General features: G+C 38.4%; 1 protein-coding gene and 1 pseudogene across 5 annotated transcripts in view; both read right to left on the bottom strand.

Moving 5' to 3' along the window:
• RUNDC3B (RUN domain containing 3B) overlaps positions 1–20,259 on the bottom strand; it is a 245,960-nt gene that overhangs the window by 10,319 nt on the left and 215,382 nt on the right. For all 5 annotated transcript variants that reach the window (XM_037836576.1, XM_037836579.1, XM_037836578.1 and 2 more), the window contains one exon: positions 15,584–15,705. In XM_037836576.1, coding sequence (XP_037692504.1) covers positions 15,584–15,705 — 122 coding nt within the window. The remainder of the gene's footprint in view (positions 1–15,583; positions 15,706–20,259) is intronic.
• On the bottom strand, positions 2,867–4,467 carry LOC119534339 (annotated as a pseudogene).

Raw genomic sequence — 20,259 nt, 5'->3', positions numbered from 1 at the left:
TACCACAATTCATATTTCCTTGTAAAATGATAAAAACTACTTGTAAAAACAATCTGGAAGAAAGGAAAATACCCTGCAAGTAGATGAAGCACTGTGACATATTCAAAACAATGGCTTATCATATGCCAAGTATGTGAAGGCATAGTGGAATTGCTTAGAATAGATGAAAGAAATTTTGAAGCAAGAAGCAATTGGTGTGATGAATTCTGCATGATTCATGCACCATGAAAAATTTCTGTTAAGGTGTCAAACATCAATTTATCACACAATTAGTGTGACCTTTGAACAAAAGCTGCTTTACTTCCAGAGCATTTGGTTCAGTTGAGGAAAATAATGAAACTATAAGTTTGTTGACTAGGAAAGCATTTACATAACAATATACAGAATCCTTCTTGGCAGCTTGGAAGAATATTTTGGAGACAACAGTACAGTACACTTTTTGAAAATGCTTTATGGGTGGCACCAATGATATTGTGAGGAAAGACATGTACAATGACAATTTTGTTTCAAAAAAAATGATTCAGAAGAGAGAAACTGAAAGTGAAAAAGTTTTGGTAATACACTAAGCAAATGAATTCACTTTTATTTTCCTTTTCTATAGATTCATAGGTGTGAAACATTATCTTTAAAATCTATTCTTAAAGTCTAAAAGAAGAAATGAATGATCTGAAGATGGAATTAAGGAAACAATTCCATTTACAGTAGCATCATAAAGAATACAATACTTAGCAATGAATTTAACCAAAACACATAAGGCCTGTACACTGAAAAATATAAAACATTACTGAAAGAAATTAAAGAAGATCTAAAATGGAAAGAGATCTCATGATCATGGATTGGAAGACTTAATAATGTTAAGATACGGCAATACTCCCCAAACTGATCCACAGACTAAGTGAAAACACTATCAAAATTCCAATGGTCTTTTTTTTTTCCCAGAAATGAGTAAGATGATACTGAAATTCATATGGAAAGGCAAAAGACTCCAAGGAGCCAAAACAATCATAAAAAAGAAAAAAATTGGAGGATTCACACTTTGTGATTTCAGAACTTACTACAAAGCTACAGTAATCAAGACAGTATGGTACTGGCATTAAGGGGAGACTTACAGACCAATGGAATTGAACTGAGAGTCCAGAAATTATCCCATACATCTGTGGTCAATGAATTTTCAAGAAGGATGCCAAGACTATACAATGAGGAAAGAACAGTCTTTTCAACAAATAGTGCTGGGACAACTGGACACGCAATAGGCAAAAGAATGAAGTTGGACCTGAACCTCACACCATATACAAAAATTATTCCAAAATGCATTAAAGACCTTAATGTACAAGCTAAAATTATAAAACTCTTAGTAGAAAACATGAATAAATCTTTGTAATCTTGGACTTCCCAATGGATGCTTAGACATGATACCCAAAGCACCAGTAACCAAAGAAAGAAAAGATAAACCAGACTTCATTAAAATTAAAAACTTCTGTGCATCAAAGGACATTATCAAGAAAGTGAAAAGACAACTCAAAAGAATGGGCAAAGATAGTTGTAAATCATATATCTGATAAGAGTCTATCCAGAATATATTAAAGAACTATTACAACTCAACAATAAAAAGACAAACCAATTATAAACTGTTCAAAGGATCTGAACAGACATTTCTCCAAAGAAGATGTACATTATTAGTCATTAGGGAAATAAAAATGTAAATTAAAAATTCATAAAATATGTAAAAATAACCATCACCTATAAATCCACCACTACAATTAACCACTTTTAACATCTTGGCTTACTTGGCTCCAGTGTTTGGTTTGGAAGATAAAAAACCTTCATTATCCTTGTGAACGTGACATGCCCATTATAAAAAGTTTAATCAATGCAGAAAAGTACGTTAAAAAATTCTAAAGAAATTGCCATCTATGTTACATTTGCACAGAAAACAGATAAGGAATATTATAAAATTGGGATCATGTGTTTTAATAAATTTTAATTTTATTTTTACTGGATTCAATATAAGAAAAGGATACTAAAGCAAATGTTGAAATTCAAGTTTATATATTTTTTAACCTCAAGAGTTAATACTTTTAAAAAGATTACCATAAAGATAGAGAATATGAAAAAAGTATAGTTTTAATCATCATGCCTTGAGTTATTTAAAACTATTATAAGCCTGAATTTTAGAATTATCTGTTGACTTCTTGCTTTGAAAGATGGCCTTTGTTTTCTCACATGTCCCTTCTTCCTTTTTCCCCACTTCCTGATTTTTGTTAATCATATCATTACTTTTACACCATTCAGGGTTATTACATTCATATTCTATTCTGCAATCATCATGCTCATAGTTTCTTAATACTGGTTCTATGTTTAAATGGATTCAATGCTTTGTACAAGAACTTTCACCATGGCTTGTCCATTTCTTAATTTACACGTTGATTCCTCTCTTTGTTGGCTGAAATTTATTGTCAATCAGGGCTCTCATTCTTTAAAAAAAATGTGGTCTGCTTATTGTCTTTATAGTTGAACAATATCTTGGATGCATATGATAGTTTTGGGTCACATTTTCTTGCCCTCAGAACTTTGCAGACATCTTTCATTTTTTTACGGCATTCAATGTTCTTGACAAAGTCTGGACAACCCAATATTTTTTTCTTTTGTGTAGGAAATCTGCTTTACTGTCTTTTTTTTTTTTTCTTTTCTGGGAACAATTATTTTATATTTTATATTTATCAAGTACTTCAGGACAGTGTTTCCAGCCTCTACCTTAGAGGTGAACTTAGTTAAAATGGCTCTGGGATGCTTCACAAGTTCATCTTCAATTCCTGGGCTTCAGTTCCCTTTTGTACCTTACTGTCCTCTCCAGCTTATGCACAGGACATAAGACGCACAGGCTAGACTACTGTTCATGCAACAGTTTATTGGCCCATCCCAGCTGGCAGGCCACCCCAGCTGAATAGGGGAGTGTCTGTCTCAGTGTGCTCTACCAGATGACAAGAAGGGCTTCAGCTTGTGTCCTAGAGGCGCCCGAAGCAGCAGTAGGCTGGCCAGCCCAGTCCCAAAGCAGGAAACCCCGAGCAGAGAAAGGTCAGCAGACTCAACCCCACTTGAGCTCCTTGTCCTCCTCAGTCATGGGTGGCGTATCAGTGACAAAGCCAGTGCCAATGGTCTGGTTGCCATCTCACAGGGTGAAACACTGGCCCTTTTCTAAGATCACCAGCTGCCGCAAGATAAGGGTGAGCTTCAGGTCCTCCCCTGGTATGGCAAGCTCCTTCCCTGGGGACAGGATGACATGAAAGGCCATGTCCCAAGTCAGGGAGAACATGACAGGAATGAAGTGGGATACAAAGAGTTTGTGGCGGCCACCTTCCTCCTTGCTGAGGATGTAAACCTGTGCCTCCACCTTCTGGTGGGGATGGATGGAACCTGGCTTGGCCATATCCAGGCCACACCTCAGGTCTTCCCATTTCAAGCCTTGGACCAGGGCCCGGAGGTCATCCCCTGCCTCTGCCATCTCCAGACTCTTGTGGAACATCCCAATGCCTGTCACCACAGTGCAAATGCTTGTTGTGTCCCAGGAACTCACACTCATCACCCTCCTTCAAAATGGCACGCTCCAACGTACCTGTCACCACCTTGCCCCGGCCAGGGACAGAGTAAACCAACTCTAGGCAGCAGGAAAGGCTTCTCCAGGTCCCAGGTGGGCACCGGGATGTAAGTGTCCACAGCTTCCAGCAGCTTCTCCACCGACTTCAGGCCTAGCTCAGGGTCACGTTGCTCAAGGGCACAGAGGGCAGAGCCTATGATGACTGAGGTCTCCTCTCCTTTGTAGCCAAACTCAGTGAGCAGTTCTCCGATCTCCAGCTCAACGAGCTTCACCATCTCAGAGTCCTGAACAGCTTGTGTCCTAGATGCACCCGAAGCAGCAGAAGCAGCCTTGTTCCCATACACCACAACATGCTCTACCCCAATCTGTTTCGCCAGTAGTAAGTCCTCTCCGGTCTGGGACATGGGGCCGTCATTGACTGCCACCACCAGGATGCAACCATCAAGGGGGACGGTGCTTGTGATCATATTCTTGACATAATCTGCGAGACCCAGGCAGTCCCTGTGGGCATAGTAGAGGGCAGCGGTGCTAGACTCCACGTGGGACACGTTGATTGTGATCTTCCAAACTCTCTCCTCCCATGCATTGTCAATCTCATACTTCTTAAACTTGGCCCCACCTCCCTCCGACAGAATCTTAGTGATGGCCACAGTCAGCACAGTTTTGCCGTGGTCCACATGGCTGATGGTACCCACGTTCACATGGGGCTTGTCGCGCACATAGGTCTTTTTGGCCTCCACGGCCAAGCCGCACCACAAGAGGGGCAGCACTGGGGCCTTCAGCGGCCGCAAAAGATCCTACAACAGTGACGTGGAGCCGATGCCAAGACCGCTAATGCGGGGCGTCGCGCGCAGCAGGGTTGCAGCCACCATTGGGGCCGTGCTTGCACTCCAGGTCTGCTTTATTGTCTTGATACTTTGGAAATATGTTTTCATTTTTGAATTTTATCTAGTTAATTAGGCTAGGTTTTGTGGTTGGGCAGGCTGTAGCAAATTTTTCTAAAATAGAATATATTCTTCTAATGTTCACATTGTTTCTTTAAAAGAAATTTTCTGATTATTTTGTAGGATGTCTTTGAATACATTTTTGGATTTTGTATCTCTGGGACACCAACCATTCTCAGGTAGATCATCTCCTTTTCTAACTGTGTTGATCTCTTGATATTTTTCTTTTGTATTTAGTGTGGTTATCTCAAGCCTTTCCTCTATACAGGTTGAGTCTATTCTTCCTTGCTGTTTATTTTTGGAAGTTTCATTTTCATTATCATTTAATCTATAAATTCCTGTTTTATCATATCCATGTTCGTATTATATTCCTTTAAAGTGAGAAATGGCAAACTTTTTCAGTGAAGAGCCAGATACTAAATATTTTAGGCTTTGGAGACTGTGTGGTTTCTGTTGTAACTACTGAACTGTACCACAATAAAGCAAAACAGCCATAGACAATATATAAAAGTATGAGGATGGTGGTGTTCCAATAAACCTTTTATTTACCAAAAAAAAAAAAAAAAAAGAAAATAGGCTAGATTTCACCTACAGGCTATAGTCTGCCAACCCCTATTCTAAAGCATGATGCAAACAGGAGTCATGTTTCCTTTTAGTGATGAGAGATGAACACAGGATGAACATCTTGGTGCAGTGGTGGTCCAAAGGGATCATGAGTCAGGCTGTTTGGAACCTTCAGTTACATAGAATGGCTAATCTGGGCTGAATGATTATGTGCTGGGGAAGTGATGGACACACTCAGTGATCATCTCCAAGGCATTGCTACTTCCCTCCTTTTCCCTTCTTCCTTGTTTGTGTTCAGGTATTCAATATGTTTCCATTTTGCAAGATACTGCAAGCAGCTGGAGAGAAAATTAAGTCTCAACCAGCCCCAGCTGCTTGCCAGGGTACAACGTTGCTTAATAAATGCATTTTGCTCACTAACAGACCCCACTCCCCCAGTGTATAGGAAAGGGTGTATGAAAACCCAACACTCGGGCAGCAAGAGTGTCCCTCACCTCTAATGTGAGGTAGGGTCTTTTGAGCTGCCATCCCTGACCCAAACAGTTGGCCTCTCCAGAAAACCAGCCAGAATGGGATCTCTTCCCTTGCTCTTTTGTATCCTTTGTGCTGTGTAAGTAATAAAGTGCTCATTTGCTGAAAGTCTGTTGTGCCTTAGCCTGTGTTTCCATGACACACTGTGTAGTAACTCACTCCAAATGATGTGGAATAGAATTTATCAAAGAGATGATGAATTGAGGTCAATAATTATTAGATTTATTTTATGGCCATGCTCTCACACTAACCAGAAGAGGTAGAACTGGGAAAAAAGAAAGATATAAGATATGAGCACCAGATCATACCAGCAGAACTCCCCTAATCCTAAGTGCTAACTCATAGCTCTAGCCTATGCTGGAGCATGGAAAGGAAAGACCTTTGAACCAACTAGATTACTGACATTTAATAATGCATAGGTTGAGTCTCAGAAACTGAAACAGGTTCATATAACTGAAAGTGGGCTAAAAAGTTATGAAATTGGGCCAAGATGTTGTTCAGAACAAGGCAGATCAATGTTGATACAGCACATCTGAAAACAGTAATAGGGGAAATTAAATGTTTTATGTTTATTCTTCACTTTTTTCCAAATACTTTATAAACCAGGTACCAAAAGTGCTTCAAGAATGAGGAAGTGCTCAGTTGTGTCAAAAGTTGCTAAAAGGAGTGGGGGATGGTGGGAAGATGGCCGAGTAGGAAGCTCCAGGATTAAGTCTCTCCACCAGAGCAACTATTAAACATGTAGGAATTTTGAAACTCCAGAGTCCAGTAGAACACTGTACAGCATACAGGTAAGAGTGGGGAGGAAGAAGCAGGTAAATTATGGTAAATACTAGTAAATTGCTCTCTCTGCCTGGCAGTTAGTAACTGGCGCCCATCCTCCACTCTCATAGCAGGCCACCATGGGCTCTGGCATCTGACTAGCTCTCTGGTGACAGAAAAGGACAAGAAAGTCCACTTCCCCAAGATCAACAGTAGGCCATTCAATGATCACGGCTTTCGATTATCAACTTTGGATTGCTGGGGGCCCAGTTTTGAGGACAGCCACTGTTCCAACCTGCCCCAGACGGCAGAGGAGACTTAAAGATCCCAAACTTCCTCAGGGGCTGTAGGGGGCAGTTCAAGGTCTTCATTTGGTGGGCAGGTAAAGAAAGTTCACCTTTGCAGAGCTTTGGAAGAAGGTCCTGATGTGCTTCCTGATCTTCTCCCCAGGGCAGTTTGTAGTCACTCTCTACCACTTTTGTGGGTCTCTGGCTTTGTTCTGGCTAAGAAAGACTGATTTGGGAAACTCCTCTCCTCCCAATTATTTGTCCTCTGGGGGAAGCAACTTGAGACAATTAAAGCAGTGTAAGAAATATGAGGTGGGTGCCCTGAGGGCAAAGGATAACTTGCTTTGAACACCAGGAAGAGGGGGAAGGTAGAACTCCTGGGAAATAGAGGGGCCATTCAAACCCCTGTAAATAGAAAACTCCAAAGCAACTAACAAGCACAACGCCAGGAGAAGACACAGGCCCGGAAAAGACTATACAGTGCCTTCACCTTGGGTAGACGTCCCTGATAGGATGGCTGAAGCTCAAGAAAATCTCTGCTATCTCACCAGCTGGTTATAAAATCCCTGAAAACAGACATCTCAGAGAATAAATCACAGAGTTCATCATCACTAGACCTGCCCTATAAGCAATGCTACAGGGAGTACTTCAGACTGAAAGAAGCGGACACTATTAGATAGTGGTTCAAAGGGGCATAAAGAAATAAAGACCTGAGATAAAGGTAACGATTTGGGTAATTATGCCAGTATTATTGTATTATATTGTTTGGTATGTAACTCCATTTCTTACTTGCTTTAAGTACTAAAATACAAATGCATAAAAAGTAATGATAAGTCGATGGTTTTAAACATACAATGTATAAAGTTATATTGGTAACAAGTACAAAAGAAGGTGGGGGGACAGAGCAGTATAGGAAAACTGTAAGTGTATGTTATTGAAATCAAGTTGGTATCAAACTAAATATGAGTGTTATATATTTAGGTTGTTAAATTTTAATCCCACTGCAACCACAGGGAAAATGTATGAAAAATATATTCAGATGGAAATGGGAAAGGAGTCAATATGGTACGACATGCAAAAAATCAAATAAATACAAAAGTATACAGAGATTGGCAGAATGGATAACAAGCATGACCCAACTATATGCAGTCTGCAAGAGACTCACCTTAAATTCAAGAAATAGGTTGAAAGTGAAAGGATGGGAAAAATAAACCATGAAAGTAGTAACCAAAATAGAGCTGGGGTAGCTATATTAATAACAGATAAAACAGACTCTAAGTCAAAAATAGTTATGAGGGACAAAGGCAAATATTATATACTAATCAAGGGGACAATTCAAAAAAAAGTTGTAACAGTTATAAATATATATTCACCTATCAGCAGAGCTCCAAATGTATTAAGCAAATACAGATTTGAAGGGACAAATTGATGGTTCTATATTAATAGTAGGGGACTTTAATATGCCACTTTCAATAATGGACAGAACATCTAAACAGAAGATCAATAAAGAAATACATGACTTGATGTACTCTAAACCAACTAGACCCAAAAGACAAAAAAAGAACACTTCACCCAACAACAAAATACATATTCTTCTCGAGTGCACATGGATCATTCTCCAGGATAGACTATATCTTAGGTCACAAAACACGTCTCAATAAATTCAAAACTATTGAAATCATACTGTGTATCTTCTCAGGCCACAATGGAATGAAGCTATAAATAAATAAGAGAAATGAAAACTTAACTACTATGTGGAAATTAAGCAGTGTACTCTTAATCAATGGTTAAACAGGAAATCACAAGGGAATTTAGGAAATATCTTGAGGTGAATGAAAATGCAACATACCAGAAACATAAATGATGCAGCAAGTACAGGTTTGAGAGGGAAATTTATTGCTCTAAATTAAAAAGCAGAAAAATTTAAAATCAGAGACCTAACTGCAAAACTAGAAGAACTAGAAAAAGAAAACTAAACACAAAGCAAGCAGAAGGAAGGAAAGAACAAAGATAAGAGCAGAGAGAAATGAAATAGAGAACAAGAAAAGTTGGTTCTTCAAAAAAATCAATAAAACTGACAAACCATTAGGTAGACTGATGAAGAAAAAAAGGACACAAGTAAAATAAAAAATGAATGGGGGAACATTACTATTGACTCCACTGTAATAAAAAGGACTATAAGATTATACTATAAATATCTGTACGCCTCTGGAAACACACAAACTACCTACATTGTACAAAGAAGAAATAGGAGAGCTCTACAAACCAGTAACTAGCAAAGAGATGGAACCAGTAATTTAAAAATCTCCCAAGAAAGAAAAGCCCAGGACCAAATGGCTTCACGGCAGGATTTTACCAAACATTCCATGAAGAATCAACAACAGTCCTGCTCAAACTCTTCCAAAAAACTGAAGAAGAGGGACCATTCCCAAATTCATTCCATGTGGCCAACATCACCCTCATAACAAAGCCAGATAAAGATAGCAAAAGAAAAGAAAATTACAGACCATTATCTCTTATGAATATAGGTGGAAAAATCCTCACCAAAATACTAACAAATCAAATCCAAGAGCACATTAAAAGAATTACACACCATTATCAAGTGGGATTGATCCCTGGTATGCAAGGATGGTTCAACATAAGATCAATTAATGTAATGCAACAATTTAATGAAATAAAGGAAAGAAAACCACATGATCATCTCAATTGACACAGAAAAGTATTTGACAAAATCCAGAACCCCTTCACTGAAAACACTAGGAATAAAATTCTGAGATCCTGATCACTTTGTGTATAACCTTATCTGTCTCTGGAACTTTGGGGAGCTATGCGACACCTGAAACTCAGAACAAGTGCTTGGCAGATATTAAGGTCAGTATTAGCACATACAGCAACTCTTAAAAAAGCTGAAAAAGAGTCTAGACTTCAATTAGAGATATGAATGAAGCAGATCTGGTTAGGATTAGGGCATATCGGGCCAATGGGTAAAGGACGATACTGATTGTGTTTTAAAACTTCAACTTCTGTATGAGACCAAGGGAAGAGATGTTTATTTGGTGCAAGATCTATATTTTCCAAACAATTTAACTTGTACAGTCAGTTTGTTCAAACACCATAATTACATGGAACTTTGAATAGGAAGTGAGATCTGGTAGATTTGTATAGGTTAGTGTGAAACAGCAACACATCCCAAAGTAATTTGGGCAGAGAATAAAAAATACATATGCAGGGCCCCTCTGAGGAGCTGGGGGAAAATGCAGAAGTGTTGGACTTCCTCACCTGGGTTGTTGCTGATGTTGTGACAAACATGTATGCTGAGCCATCTATCTTGAGGCTTGCCCTTATGAAGCTCATTACTGCAAAGTAGAGGTTAAACCTGCTTATAATTGTGCCTAAGGAGTCTCCCCAAGTACCTCTTTGTTGCTCAGATGTGGCCCTCTCTCTCTAGCTAAGCCAACTCAGCAGGTGAACTCACTGCCCTCCCCCCTACATGGGACCTGACTCCCAGGGGTGTAAATCTCCCTGGCAACACAGGACATGACTCCTGGTGATGAATCCGGACCCAGCATCATGGGATTGAGAACATCTTGACCAAAGAGGGGATGCAACATGAAACAAAATCAAGTTTCAGTGGCTGTGAGGCACAACTATATGATGGTACTGTGAACAGTTGATTGTACACCATGGATGACTGTATGGTATGTGAATATACCTCAGTAAAACTGAATTTAAAAAAAAAAAAACACTAGGAATAGAAGGAAACTTCTTCAACATAATAAAGGGCATAGATGAAAAGCCCACAGTAGCATCCTCCTTAATGGTGAAAGACTGAAAGCTTTGCCTCCAAGATCTGGAACATGACAAAGATGCCCACTGTCACCACTGTTATTCAACATTGTTCTAGAAGTTCTAGAGCAATTAGGCAAGAAAAAGAAATAAAAGGCATCCAATTTGTAAAGGAAGAAGTCAATCTATACATAGAAAATTGTGAAAAATACACAGATTTTCTAGAGCTAGTACATTAATTTAGCAAAGTGATGGGTACAAGACTAATACTCCAAAATCAGTTGTGTTTTTATACATAAACAATGAACAATCAAAAAAAGAAATCAAGAAAAAATTCCATTTACAATAGCAACTAAAAGAATCAAATATCTAGGAACAACTCTAACCAAGGATATAAAAGACTTGTACACAAAATACTACAAAACACTGCTTAAAGGAATCAAAGAAGACCTAAATAAGTGGAAGGACATTCCATGTTCATGGTTTGGAAGACTAAATATTGTCAATGCTACCTAAAGCAATTAAAGAGTCAACTCAGTCCTAATCAAAATTCCAAAGACTTTCTTTGCAGAAATGGAAAAGCCAATCATCAAATTAATATGGAAATGTAAGGGGCCCGGTTTTAGTTTCCTAATCTGCTGAAGCAAATACCATGAGATGGGTTGGACTAAACAATGGGAATTTATTCACTTATGGTTTGAACCTGGGAAAAAGTTCAAATCAAAGAGTCAAGTTGAAGCTTTCTTCCCGAAGACTGTAGTGTTCTGGGACTGGCTGCTAGCAATCTTTGGTCCTTGGTTTGTTAGATGGTGGTGTCTCCTAGTCTCTCCCTTCTCTTCCAGAGTCCACGGATGTTCAGTTTCTTGCTTCCTGTGGCTTGCTTTCTGTGTTTCTGAATTTCATTTTGCTTATAAAGGAATCCAGTAATAGGATTAGGACCCATCCCGATTGAGGTGGGCCACACCTTAACAGAAACAACCTCCTCAAAAAGGTCCTGCTCTCAATGGGTTCACACCCACAGGAATAGGTTATGTTTAGGAACATATTTTTGTGGGGTACATAACAGCTTCAAACCTCCACACTCCACTTTCTGGACCTCAGAAAGACATGTTCTTTCTACATGCAAAAATACATTCATTCCATCACAACATCCCGAACACCTTAAGTCATTTCAGAACCAATAAGAAGTACAATGACTCATCAGAATCAGTTATGCGTATCCTAGGGCATAATTTCACTCTTTCTGTGGAGCTGTGAAACCTAAAGAACATGTTATCTGCTTCCAGCATACAACAGAGGGAACAACAGAGGGACAGACTTAGATTAAACATTTCCATTTCAGAAGGGAAAAATTGGAAGGAAAACCAGGGTCATGGGTACCAAACAATTCTGAAACCCAGTAGGGCATACTCCATTAGACTTCAAATTCTGAGTCATCTATGGAACGTTTTGTACTCTGGGCATGATGAAGTGGCAGCCCCACCACCTCCAAGTGCTTGTACAGTGGCCACATTCTCCCCAAACACCTGGGTGACTGCTTTACCCTCTGAGCTTTGGGGTGGTGGCCAAACTCTCTGTGATCCCAAGGGCACAGGCGCCACCCTCTCCAAGGCACTGGGGTTGCAGCCAGGTTCTTTGTGAATGCTGGGGCGCAGGCCCCATCATCTCCGAGCATTGGGAAGGCAGCATTGTTTCTGAAGAGTGGGACAAGAAGGCCCACCCTCTCCAATTTCCAGGGCAGACACCACACCCTTTCCACACATGTATGGGCCATGTTCTCTTGGCCTGAGGAGTTATCTTGGATCCAGACCTCAACTTCCATGGTTCTGTCCTTGAAGCCATTCTTCTTTCAATTTGTCCCTTCTCTGTCTCTTTTACTCCAGGCTGGCACTGGTTCCATTCATACAAATGTTGCAATAAACTTGTGGGGTTTGTGTATATTTCTCAGGGATTCAATCCATCAGAAAGGGTTTTCCACAGATCCTTCTTGCAATCCTGACTTCCTTGGAAGTGGCTAACTGGTTCCATGTTCAGTTAAACCTCACATGGAGCCCTGTTCTGGGTACACTAAGAATTTTCCAAATCATCGATGCTGGTTTGAGGCTGAAAAATTCTAATGAAGCCATCATCAGGGTGATGCTTTCTTCCCGAAGACTGTGGTGTTCTGGTGCTGGCTGCTGGTAATCTTTGGTCCTTAGCTTGCACATAGCAAGGCACATGGTGGAGTCTCCTGGTCTCTGCAAAGTATGTTCAGCTTCTTGCTTCTTGTGTCTTTCTCTCTCTAGTGCTGAATTTCATTCCGCTTATAATGGAATCCAGTAATAGGATTAAGACCCATCCTCACTGAGTTAGCCACACTTTAACTGGAGCACCTCATCAAAAAGGTCCTACTCACAAGAATGGATTAAGTTTAGGAACATGTTACATACAGCTTCAATCCACCATAGGCAATAGCCAAAGCCATTTTGAAAACAAAGAATGAAGTTGGAGGGCCCACATTTTCCAATCTTAAAACTTATTACAAAGCAACAGTAATCAAAACAGAATGGTGCTAGCACAAAGACAGACATATAGACCAATGGAATCAGACTTTGAGCTCAGAAATCAACTCTCACATTTATGGCCAAATGATTTTTGAGAAGGGTACAAAAACCACTCAATTGGGAAAGAATACTCTCTTCAACAAATGGTAGTTGAAAAACCAGATCTACATTTGAAAAAGAATGATGGAGGAGCCTTACCTCACACCTTATAAAAATCAACTCAAAATGAATCAAAGGCTGACATACAAGAGCCAGAACTATCAAACTCCTAGAAGGAAATGTAGGAAAGCATCTTCAGAACTTGTGTTAGTCAATGGTTTCTTAGACTCTACACCCAAAGCACAAGCAATAAAAGAAAAAATAGATAAATGGAACCTTACCAAAATTAAAGTCTTTTGCATCCCAAAGAACATTATCTTGAAAGTAAAATGACAACCTACACAACTGGAGAAAATATTCTCAAACCACGTATCCCATAAAGGTTTAAAATCCAGAATATATAAAGAAATCTTTGAATGTAACAGCAAAAAGATAAACAACCCAATTTTAAAATGGACAAAAGATGTGAATAGACATCTCTCCAAAGATATACAAATGGCCAAAAAGCCCATGAAGTCCTAATACATGCAACAACATGGAGGAAACTTGAAGACATCATGCTGAGTGAAGTAAACCAGACATAAAAGGACAAATATTATAAGATCTCAATGATTTGAAATAACTTGAATAAGCAAACTCATAGAGTCAGAATCTAGAATACAGGTTACCAGGGGATGTGGTAGGGATAGGGAATGGGTATTAAGGCTTAAAATGTTAGAGTTCCTATTTGAAATAATAGAATTGTTTTGGTAATGGTTGGTTGTGATGGCAGCAAAACACTGTAAGCATAATTAACACAAATATTTATCTGAATGTGATTAAAGAGGGAAATGTTAGATTGTATACATGGTAACCTTCAAAATTTTTTTAAAAATCCATGTAACTACACTACACTACACAGTGAACCCTAAGTTAAACCATGGACTATAGTTAATAGTACAATTATAAAAATCTCTCATCAATTGTGACATGTTTCAAATAAACTGAATTTGTTAATAATAGGGTGGTATATAGGAATCCTGTATTTTGTGCATGATGTTCTGTAAACCCACAACTTCTCTAAAAAAGAAAAAAAAAAAAAAAAAAAGCACATGTAAAGATGCTTACCCTCATCAGCCATCAGGGAAATGCAAATCAAAACCACAGTCAGATACCATTTCACACCCACTAGAATGGCTATTAATTAAAAAATAATAAGAAAATTACAAGTGTTGAAGAGGATGAGGAGAAATATGAACACTCATTCACTGGTAGAATGTAAAATGGTGCAGCCACTGTGGAAGACAGTTTAATGGTTCTTCAGAAAGTTAAGTATAGAATTGCCAAATGTCCTAGCAATCCCACTTCTATGAATATACCCAAAAGTGTTGAAAGCAGAGACTCGAACAGACATTTGCACACCAATGTTCACAGTGGCATAATTCACAATTGCCAAAAGATGGAAGCAACCCAAATGTCCATCAGCTGATGAATGGATAAACAAAATGTGGTACACACTTACAACGGAATATTACTCAGCCACAAAAAGGAATGAAGTCCTGATTACATGCGACAACAAGGATGAATTCTGAAGACATCATGTTGAGTGAAATAAGCCAGACACAAAAGGACAAATATTATATGATCTCAATGATAGGAAATAATTAGAATAAGCAAACTCATATGAGTCAGACTAGAATATAGGTTACAAGGGGCTGGGATGGGGATGGGGTGGGGATAGGGAATACAGAATTAAGGCTTTAAATGTATTGAGTTCCTATTTGGATTGATGGAAATGTTTTGGTAATGGTTGGTGGTGATGGTAGCACAACATTGTGAACATAATTAACAGCACTGAAATATATATCTGAATGTTTTAAGAGGGGAAATGTTAGGTTGTATATATGGTAATAGAACAAAAAATTTTTTTAAAATCCATGAAACTTTACAAACTGTGGATCCTAAGTTAAACCATGGACTATAGTTAATAGTACAATTATAAAAATGTGCTTTCATCTGTTGTAACAAGTGTACCACACCAATGCAAGGTGTTAATGGTGGAGGAAGGGGTGGTATATGGGAATACTGTATTTTATGTATGATTGTTGTGTAATCTCCACAACTTCTCTAATAAAACAATTAAAAAAAAAAAGCTCCTGAAATGTTTACTAGGATGAAGACTGAAAACTAATTTTCACAATATGGCAGTGTTTGATGACTTTGATAAAAGTCATTTTACAAAACTGGTGGAGACACAAAAACCAAATTGGACTTGGTAAAAAAAGAGTATGGGGATGAGGAAATAAAGGTAACGATTATAGAAAATCTTTCAAGGTTAGCCACAAATACATGAGAAAGCAACAAGGGCAGACCATTTTTAATCATAATTGTAGCTTACTTAGAAGAAATCTCACTATTACTCATCAGCAATAGTCTGTAACCAAAAATAGATGGTGTAGAAAAAATAACTTTCAAATCGATTTTTTTTCTTACCTTCACTGATTAAATTTAGTGTGTCTCGTTTTCCATCTCCTTCTTGTGATTGGCCTGGATCCAGTGAAGACTGAGAAAGACTAACTTCTGTTGATAACTGGTCAAGACTTGGATAACTTTTCCTGTAATACAAGGATGAAATACTTGAATTTCTTGTCACAAAATTTTTTTAATGGTTTTCTTCAATTTATTGATTCTGAGTAATTTCTACCCAAATTTTCCCCTAAACTTTGTCTTTATCCTGACAATATGATCTGAGTTACACTTTATCCCCATTTTCTTTAGAAGTATATCTATTTAATCCACTGAAAAAGGAAAAGAAAAACAATTTGTCAAACAAATTTAAATCATCACATCCAATTTTGATTATCAAGGTAATTAAGAAATGGGGAATTCCGGTTATAACCAATTTTCAAGGAAGCAGAAAATGCACGTATTACTGTTAATGCAGAAACAAAATTGACATAGCTTAATATGATCTACTGTTTCCCAAGCACTTCAGAATCCTTCAGTTCCTTGACATTACAAGTTATATAACAGTAACAAGTATTATAAATTCTTATAATCAAGAAACTTAAAAAATGTTGAGTAATAAAATGTTTGATTGTGCTAATACAATCAAATAGGTAATTGACCTCCATCTATTTCCTATTGTGAGGCCCACTTTCTATTAAGCTAATTAATTAGAAGTAAATTTTAATACAAGAAAGATTCAGTTAAAAACAGAAATTAAAGGAGTAAGTTAATGAGAGTTTATTAACCCTTCCTCATATTTCGTTCTTCAGGATAAAACCAACTTAAAGAGTTATAAGCGGCTTTGATGTTATTCATATTTCACGCAAGAGAACACAATTCACTATTTCCAAATATAAGTGATGTAGGAAAAGAAATATGTTTTGTTTTTGTTTTCTTTTTTTGCTCAACATGTATTTCCAAAGGCAGCTAACCCCATCTAATTTCCTAGAGATGCCTTATAGTCTATGATAATATTTATAGGAAAGCACATATAACCTCACTGATATATTTCATACTGATTCTTTACACACAAGAACAGACTTAGTCACAACTGTATCAAAGGTATGTATATTCAGGTATGGTTCAAATTTATGCCTAGTCACTATCTTATTGTTAATCATGACTCCATCCAAAAGGAGGAGGAAGAGGGAAAATATTCATTTATTAGAACAAAGTTGAAAGCTCAATAGGTTTACAGAGACACTAGTTATTCTGAAGTGCTTTTGTACTTATTCCCCATCAATTTTATTAAGAAAAAAATTTACAGGATTTCTTAGTGAGGGTATACGTACAACAGGTGTCTGTTTTTCCTTCTAAGAAATGAACTGAAAAATGAGGTGATGGAGTAACTTTACTTGCTTGAGATATGAGCAGTATTCCCACTTTCTGATGACTTCAAATGTTAAGAGTATACATGTCCTTAATTCTTATTTTTAAATAGCAGGAAATTCTACTATTGCAGGAATCTTTTGATAATTATAACGGATAACACCTATATGAGCTACACAGTATATAATAATAATGATAGTATTTAAATAGCACTTATCAAATGCTAGGCACTATTCTACATATTTTGTATATCTTAACCTCTTTAGTCCTCCCAGTTACCCTAGGAAATTAGAATTATTATCACCACTTTATAGAGAGGAAACTGGGACAAAAATACATAAGATTTGAACCTGATCCTCTGTCTCTACTCCTCCCTCTGTAACTACTATGAGGTCTCCTCTCTAGCATAGGAAGAAAATATCTGGCTTCCTATTTCATTGGAAACCCTTCTTAAAGAACAGCTTTGTTTGCTGAGATAAGCCAGGTAAGTTACATTTAATGATATCACTGGAAATTTTATTTAATTTCCATTAAATTATTATTTCTTTAGCTATAGAGGAAAGCAAGAGCACAGGAATTTAATAAGGAAAGGTATAAATAAATTTCTTTTACAAATATGTATTTCTGTGCCTAGTAGGTAGAAAGCTTGCTTTTTAAATTGTATAATGGCTTAAAAAGAGTTTCTGACATTGGTTTTTAAAATCATAGGAAACTTATTAATAGTCTTATTTAAAAATGATATATAATATGCTCCTGCAACCCCAATATTAGGTATATACTTGGAAGAACGGAAAGCAGGGTTATGAATAGACGTTTGCACACTGGTTTTTATGGCAGCATGATTCACAATTTCCAGTGGATGGAGGCGGCCTAAGGAAACCAACTGATGAACAAAGGGAGAACTGTGGTGTACACATAAGATGGAATATTGAGCGGCTGCAGAAAGGAATGAAGTCATGAGGAATGCAACTTGGTGAATGAACTTTGAAGACATTATGCTGAGTGAAATGAGCCAGAAACAAAAGGACAAATATTGTATGATCTAACCAATATAAACTAACTACATTGAGCAAACCCTGAGAACTGAATTTGATAGCATAGGTTATCCGGGGATAGGAAGTGGGTAGAGATTGGGCCATCAATGATTAAGGAGTACAGAATGTTCAATAAGGCTCACTGTAAAGGTTCCTAGATTGTAAACTCTTAAAACAGTCACATCCATTCCTGACTTTTAACTGTTATTTCTAAATTCTGATGCTATGCTTTTTGTGTTTAACCTGGTAGTTCCCTATAACTTTATGTATCTGTGTGACACTGAGACTCAGAAATAAGAGTTCTGTAGGTCTAAAAGTCAGCATTATTCCATACAGCAACTGTTAAAGAAGCTGAAAAAGAGATTAGACTTCAATTAGAGATATGAATGAAGTGATTCTGGTTAGGACTAAGGTAAATCAGAATACAGCATAAAGGATGATATTATCTGTATTTTAAAACTTCATTGTTAGACCAAAGGAAGAGATATTTACTTTGTCCAAAATTTAAATTTTCTGTAGCACACTATCTAATTTAACCTCTCTGGTCAATGTATTTAAACAACCTAATTACATGAACCTAGAATAGAGAATGAGATCTTGTTATTCTGCTCAGGGTAATGTAATACCCTGACTCAGTCTAGAGTATTTTGGACAGAAAATAAAAGTGTTTGCGAAATCCCCTTGAGGAACTGGGGAAAATATGTGGAACTATTAAACTTCCCACCTGGGGAATTCCTGATATTCTCTCAAGCATTAGGGACTCCCAATTTAATAAGCCAAGCCCTTGATCTTGAGGCTTGCCCTTAGAAAACTTATTTCTGCAATAGCGAAACTAAGCCTGCTTATAAACACTCCTAAGAATCACCCCCAGAGAACCTCTTGTTGCTCAGATGTGGCCTCTCTAAGCCAACTTTGCAGATAAACTCATAACACCATCCCCTGACCCGACCCCCGACCCCACCCCCACCCCCAATGTGGAACATGACTCCTAGGGTTGTAGATCTCCCTGGCAACAAAGGACATGACTCCCAGGTATGAGCCTGGCCCTGACATCATGGGATTGAGAACGCCTTCTTTAACAAAAGGGGGAAAAGAAATGAAACAACAAAATTTCAGTGACTAAGAGATTTCAAATAGAGCAGAGAGGTCATTCTAGAGGTTGTTATTATGCAGCCTTTAGCCAGATATTGCAAATTGCCACAGTATGCCAAGCCCCAACCAGCAGTATTTGTGAAAACCCTAAAGAATACCCTGGGCTCTATCTAAGACTCTACAAAAGTTTTACTTCAGTTTGTTTTTTCAGAAACTTAAGGCCTCCAGATTGTTCCAATGCCAGGTAAGCCCTGAAATACCACTCTCTCCCACAACATCTACCAGTTTCTTTCCTCTACCCCATAAGGTCAAAACCCTTTTCCAGTATGAAGAAGTTGAAATGGTCATTGCCCAGATATCCCTGAAGATTGAGAGAATGATCAAATGAGAAGGACAAGGTGTAACTAAGAAATTAGGATTTAAAAAATGATTACAGGGGAGACGAAAGAAGATGGCGGCATAGAGAGGAGTGGACATTAGTTAGTTCCCCTGGAACAACTAATAAACAACTAGGAACCAACTAGTAAATAATCTGGAATAACTGCTGGGGGACAAATGTGACTGACTGTCCTCACATCATACACCAACCAGGATTGGGAGGAATGCCTGAGACTGCAGCATAAAATGTAAGTAAAAGCTGTGGACCCATGCTGAGAGCCCCTCCCCCACGGCACCCAAACTGCAAAACCTCACTGTGATAGTGAGCAGCACTCTGAATAAGCAAATATACCTCAGTCTAGCTCCAACTGGGGTTCTGATTAACAAACATGGACTGCTCAATACAAGCCACAAACCCCCAACAAGCAGACAGAGGCTTTTAGTGACAACTGACCTTAAAGAGCTGGTGGACTTCTTTGTGCCAAGGGGGAGCCCAGAGGACTGGGTACTATCTCTGGTCGGTGGGTGAAGCTGGGGGAGGGGGGGGAGGACCGTGAACTGGCCCTGAAGGGGGGCTTTTCAGTGGAGAAAGCTGCAGCCATTTTCAGTTTGCAGCTCTCTGACCCAGACAAGGGTGGAGAGAGCAGAGTCAGAGAGACAAAGAACCTATTTAAATGCAGATTAAAACTCCCTAGGGGGTGTATCTCCCCTAAGAAGAAGGAGGTGGTGCCCAGCTCTACTACTAGCCTCCCATTCAGAACCAGACCCCAGAGCCTGGGGGAAAACAGCCAAAACAGAAACTAAGGACTAAGGGGGCCACACCTTCTT

Source organism: Choloepus didactylus, chromosome 5 (assembly GCF_015220235.1).
Source record: "Choloepus didactylus isolate mChoDid1 chromosome 5, mChoDid1.pri, whole genome shotgun sequence".
NCBI classification, from domain to species: Eukaryota; Metazoa; Chordata; class Mammalia; order Pilosa; family Megalonychidae; genus Choloepus; species Choloepus didactylus.
The sequence above is the reverse complement of the archived record's forward strand: the minus strand, read 5'-3'. Positions and strand labels throughout refer to the sequence as shown.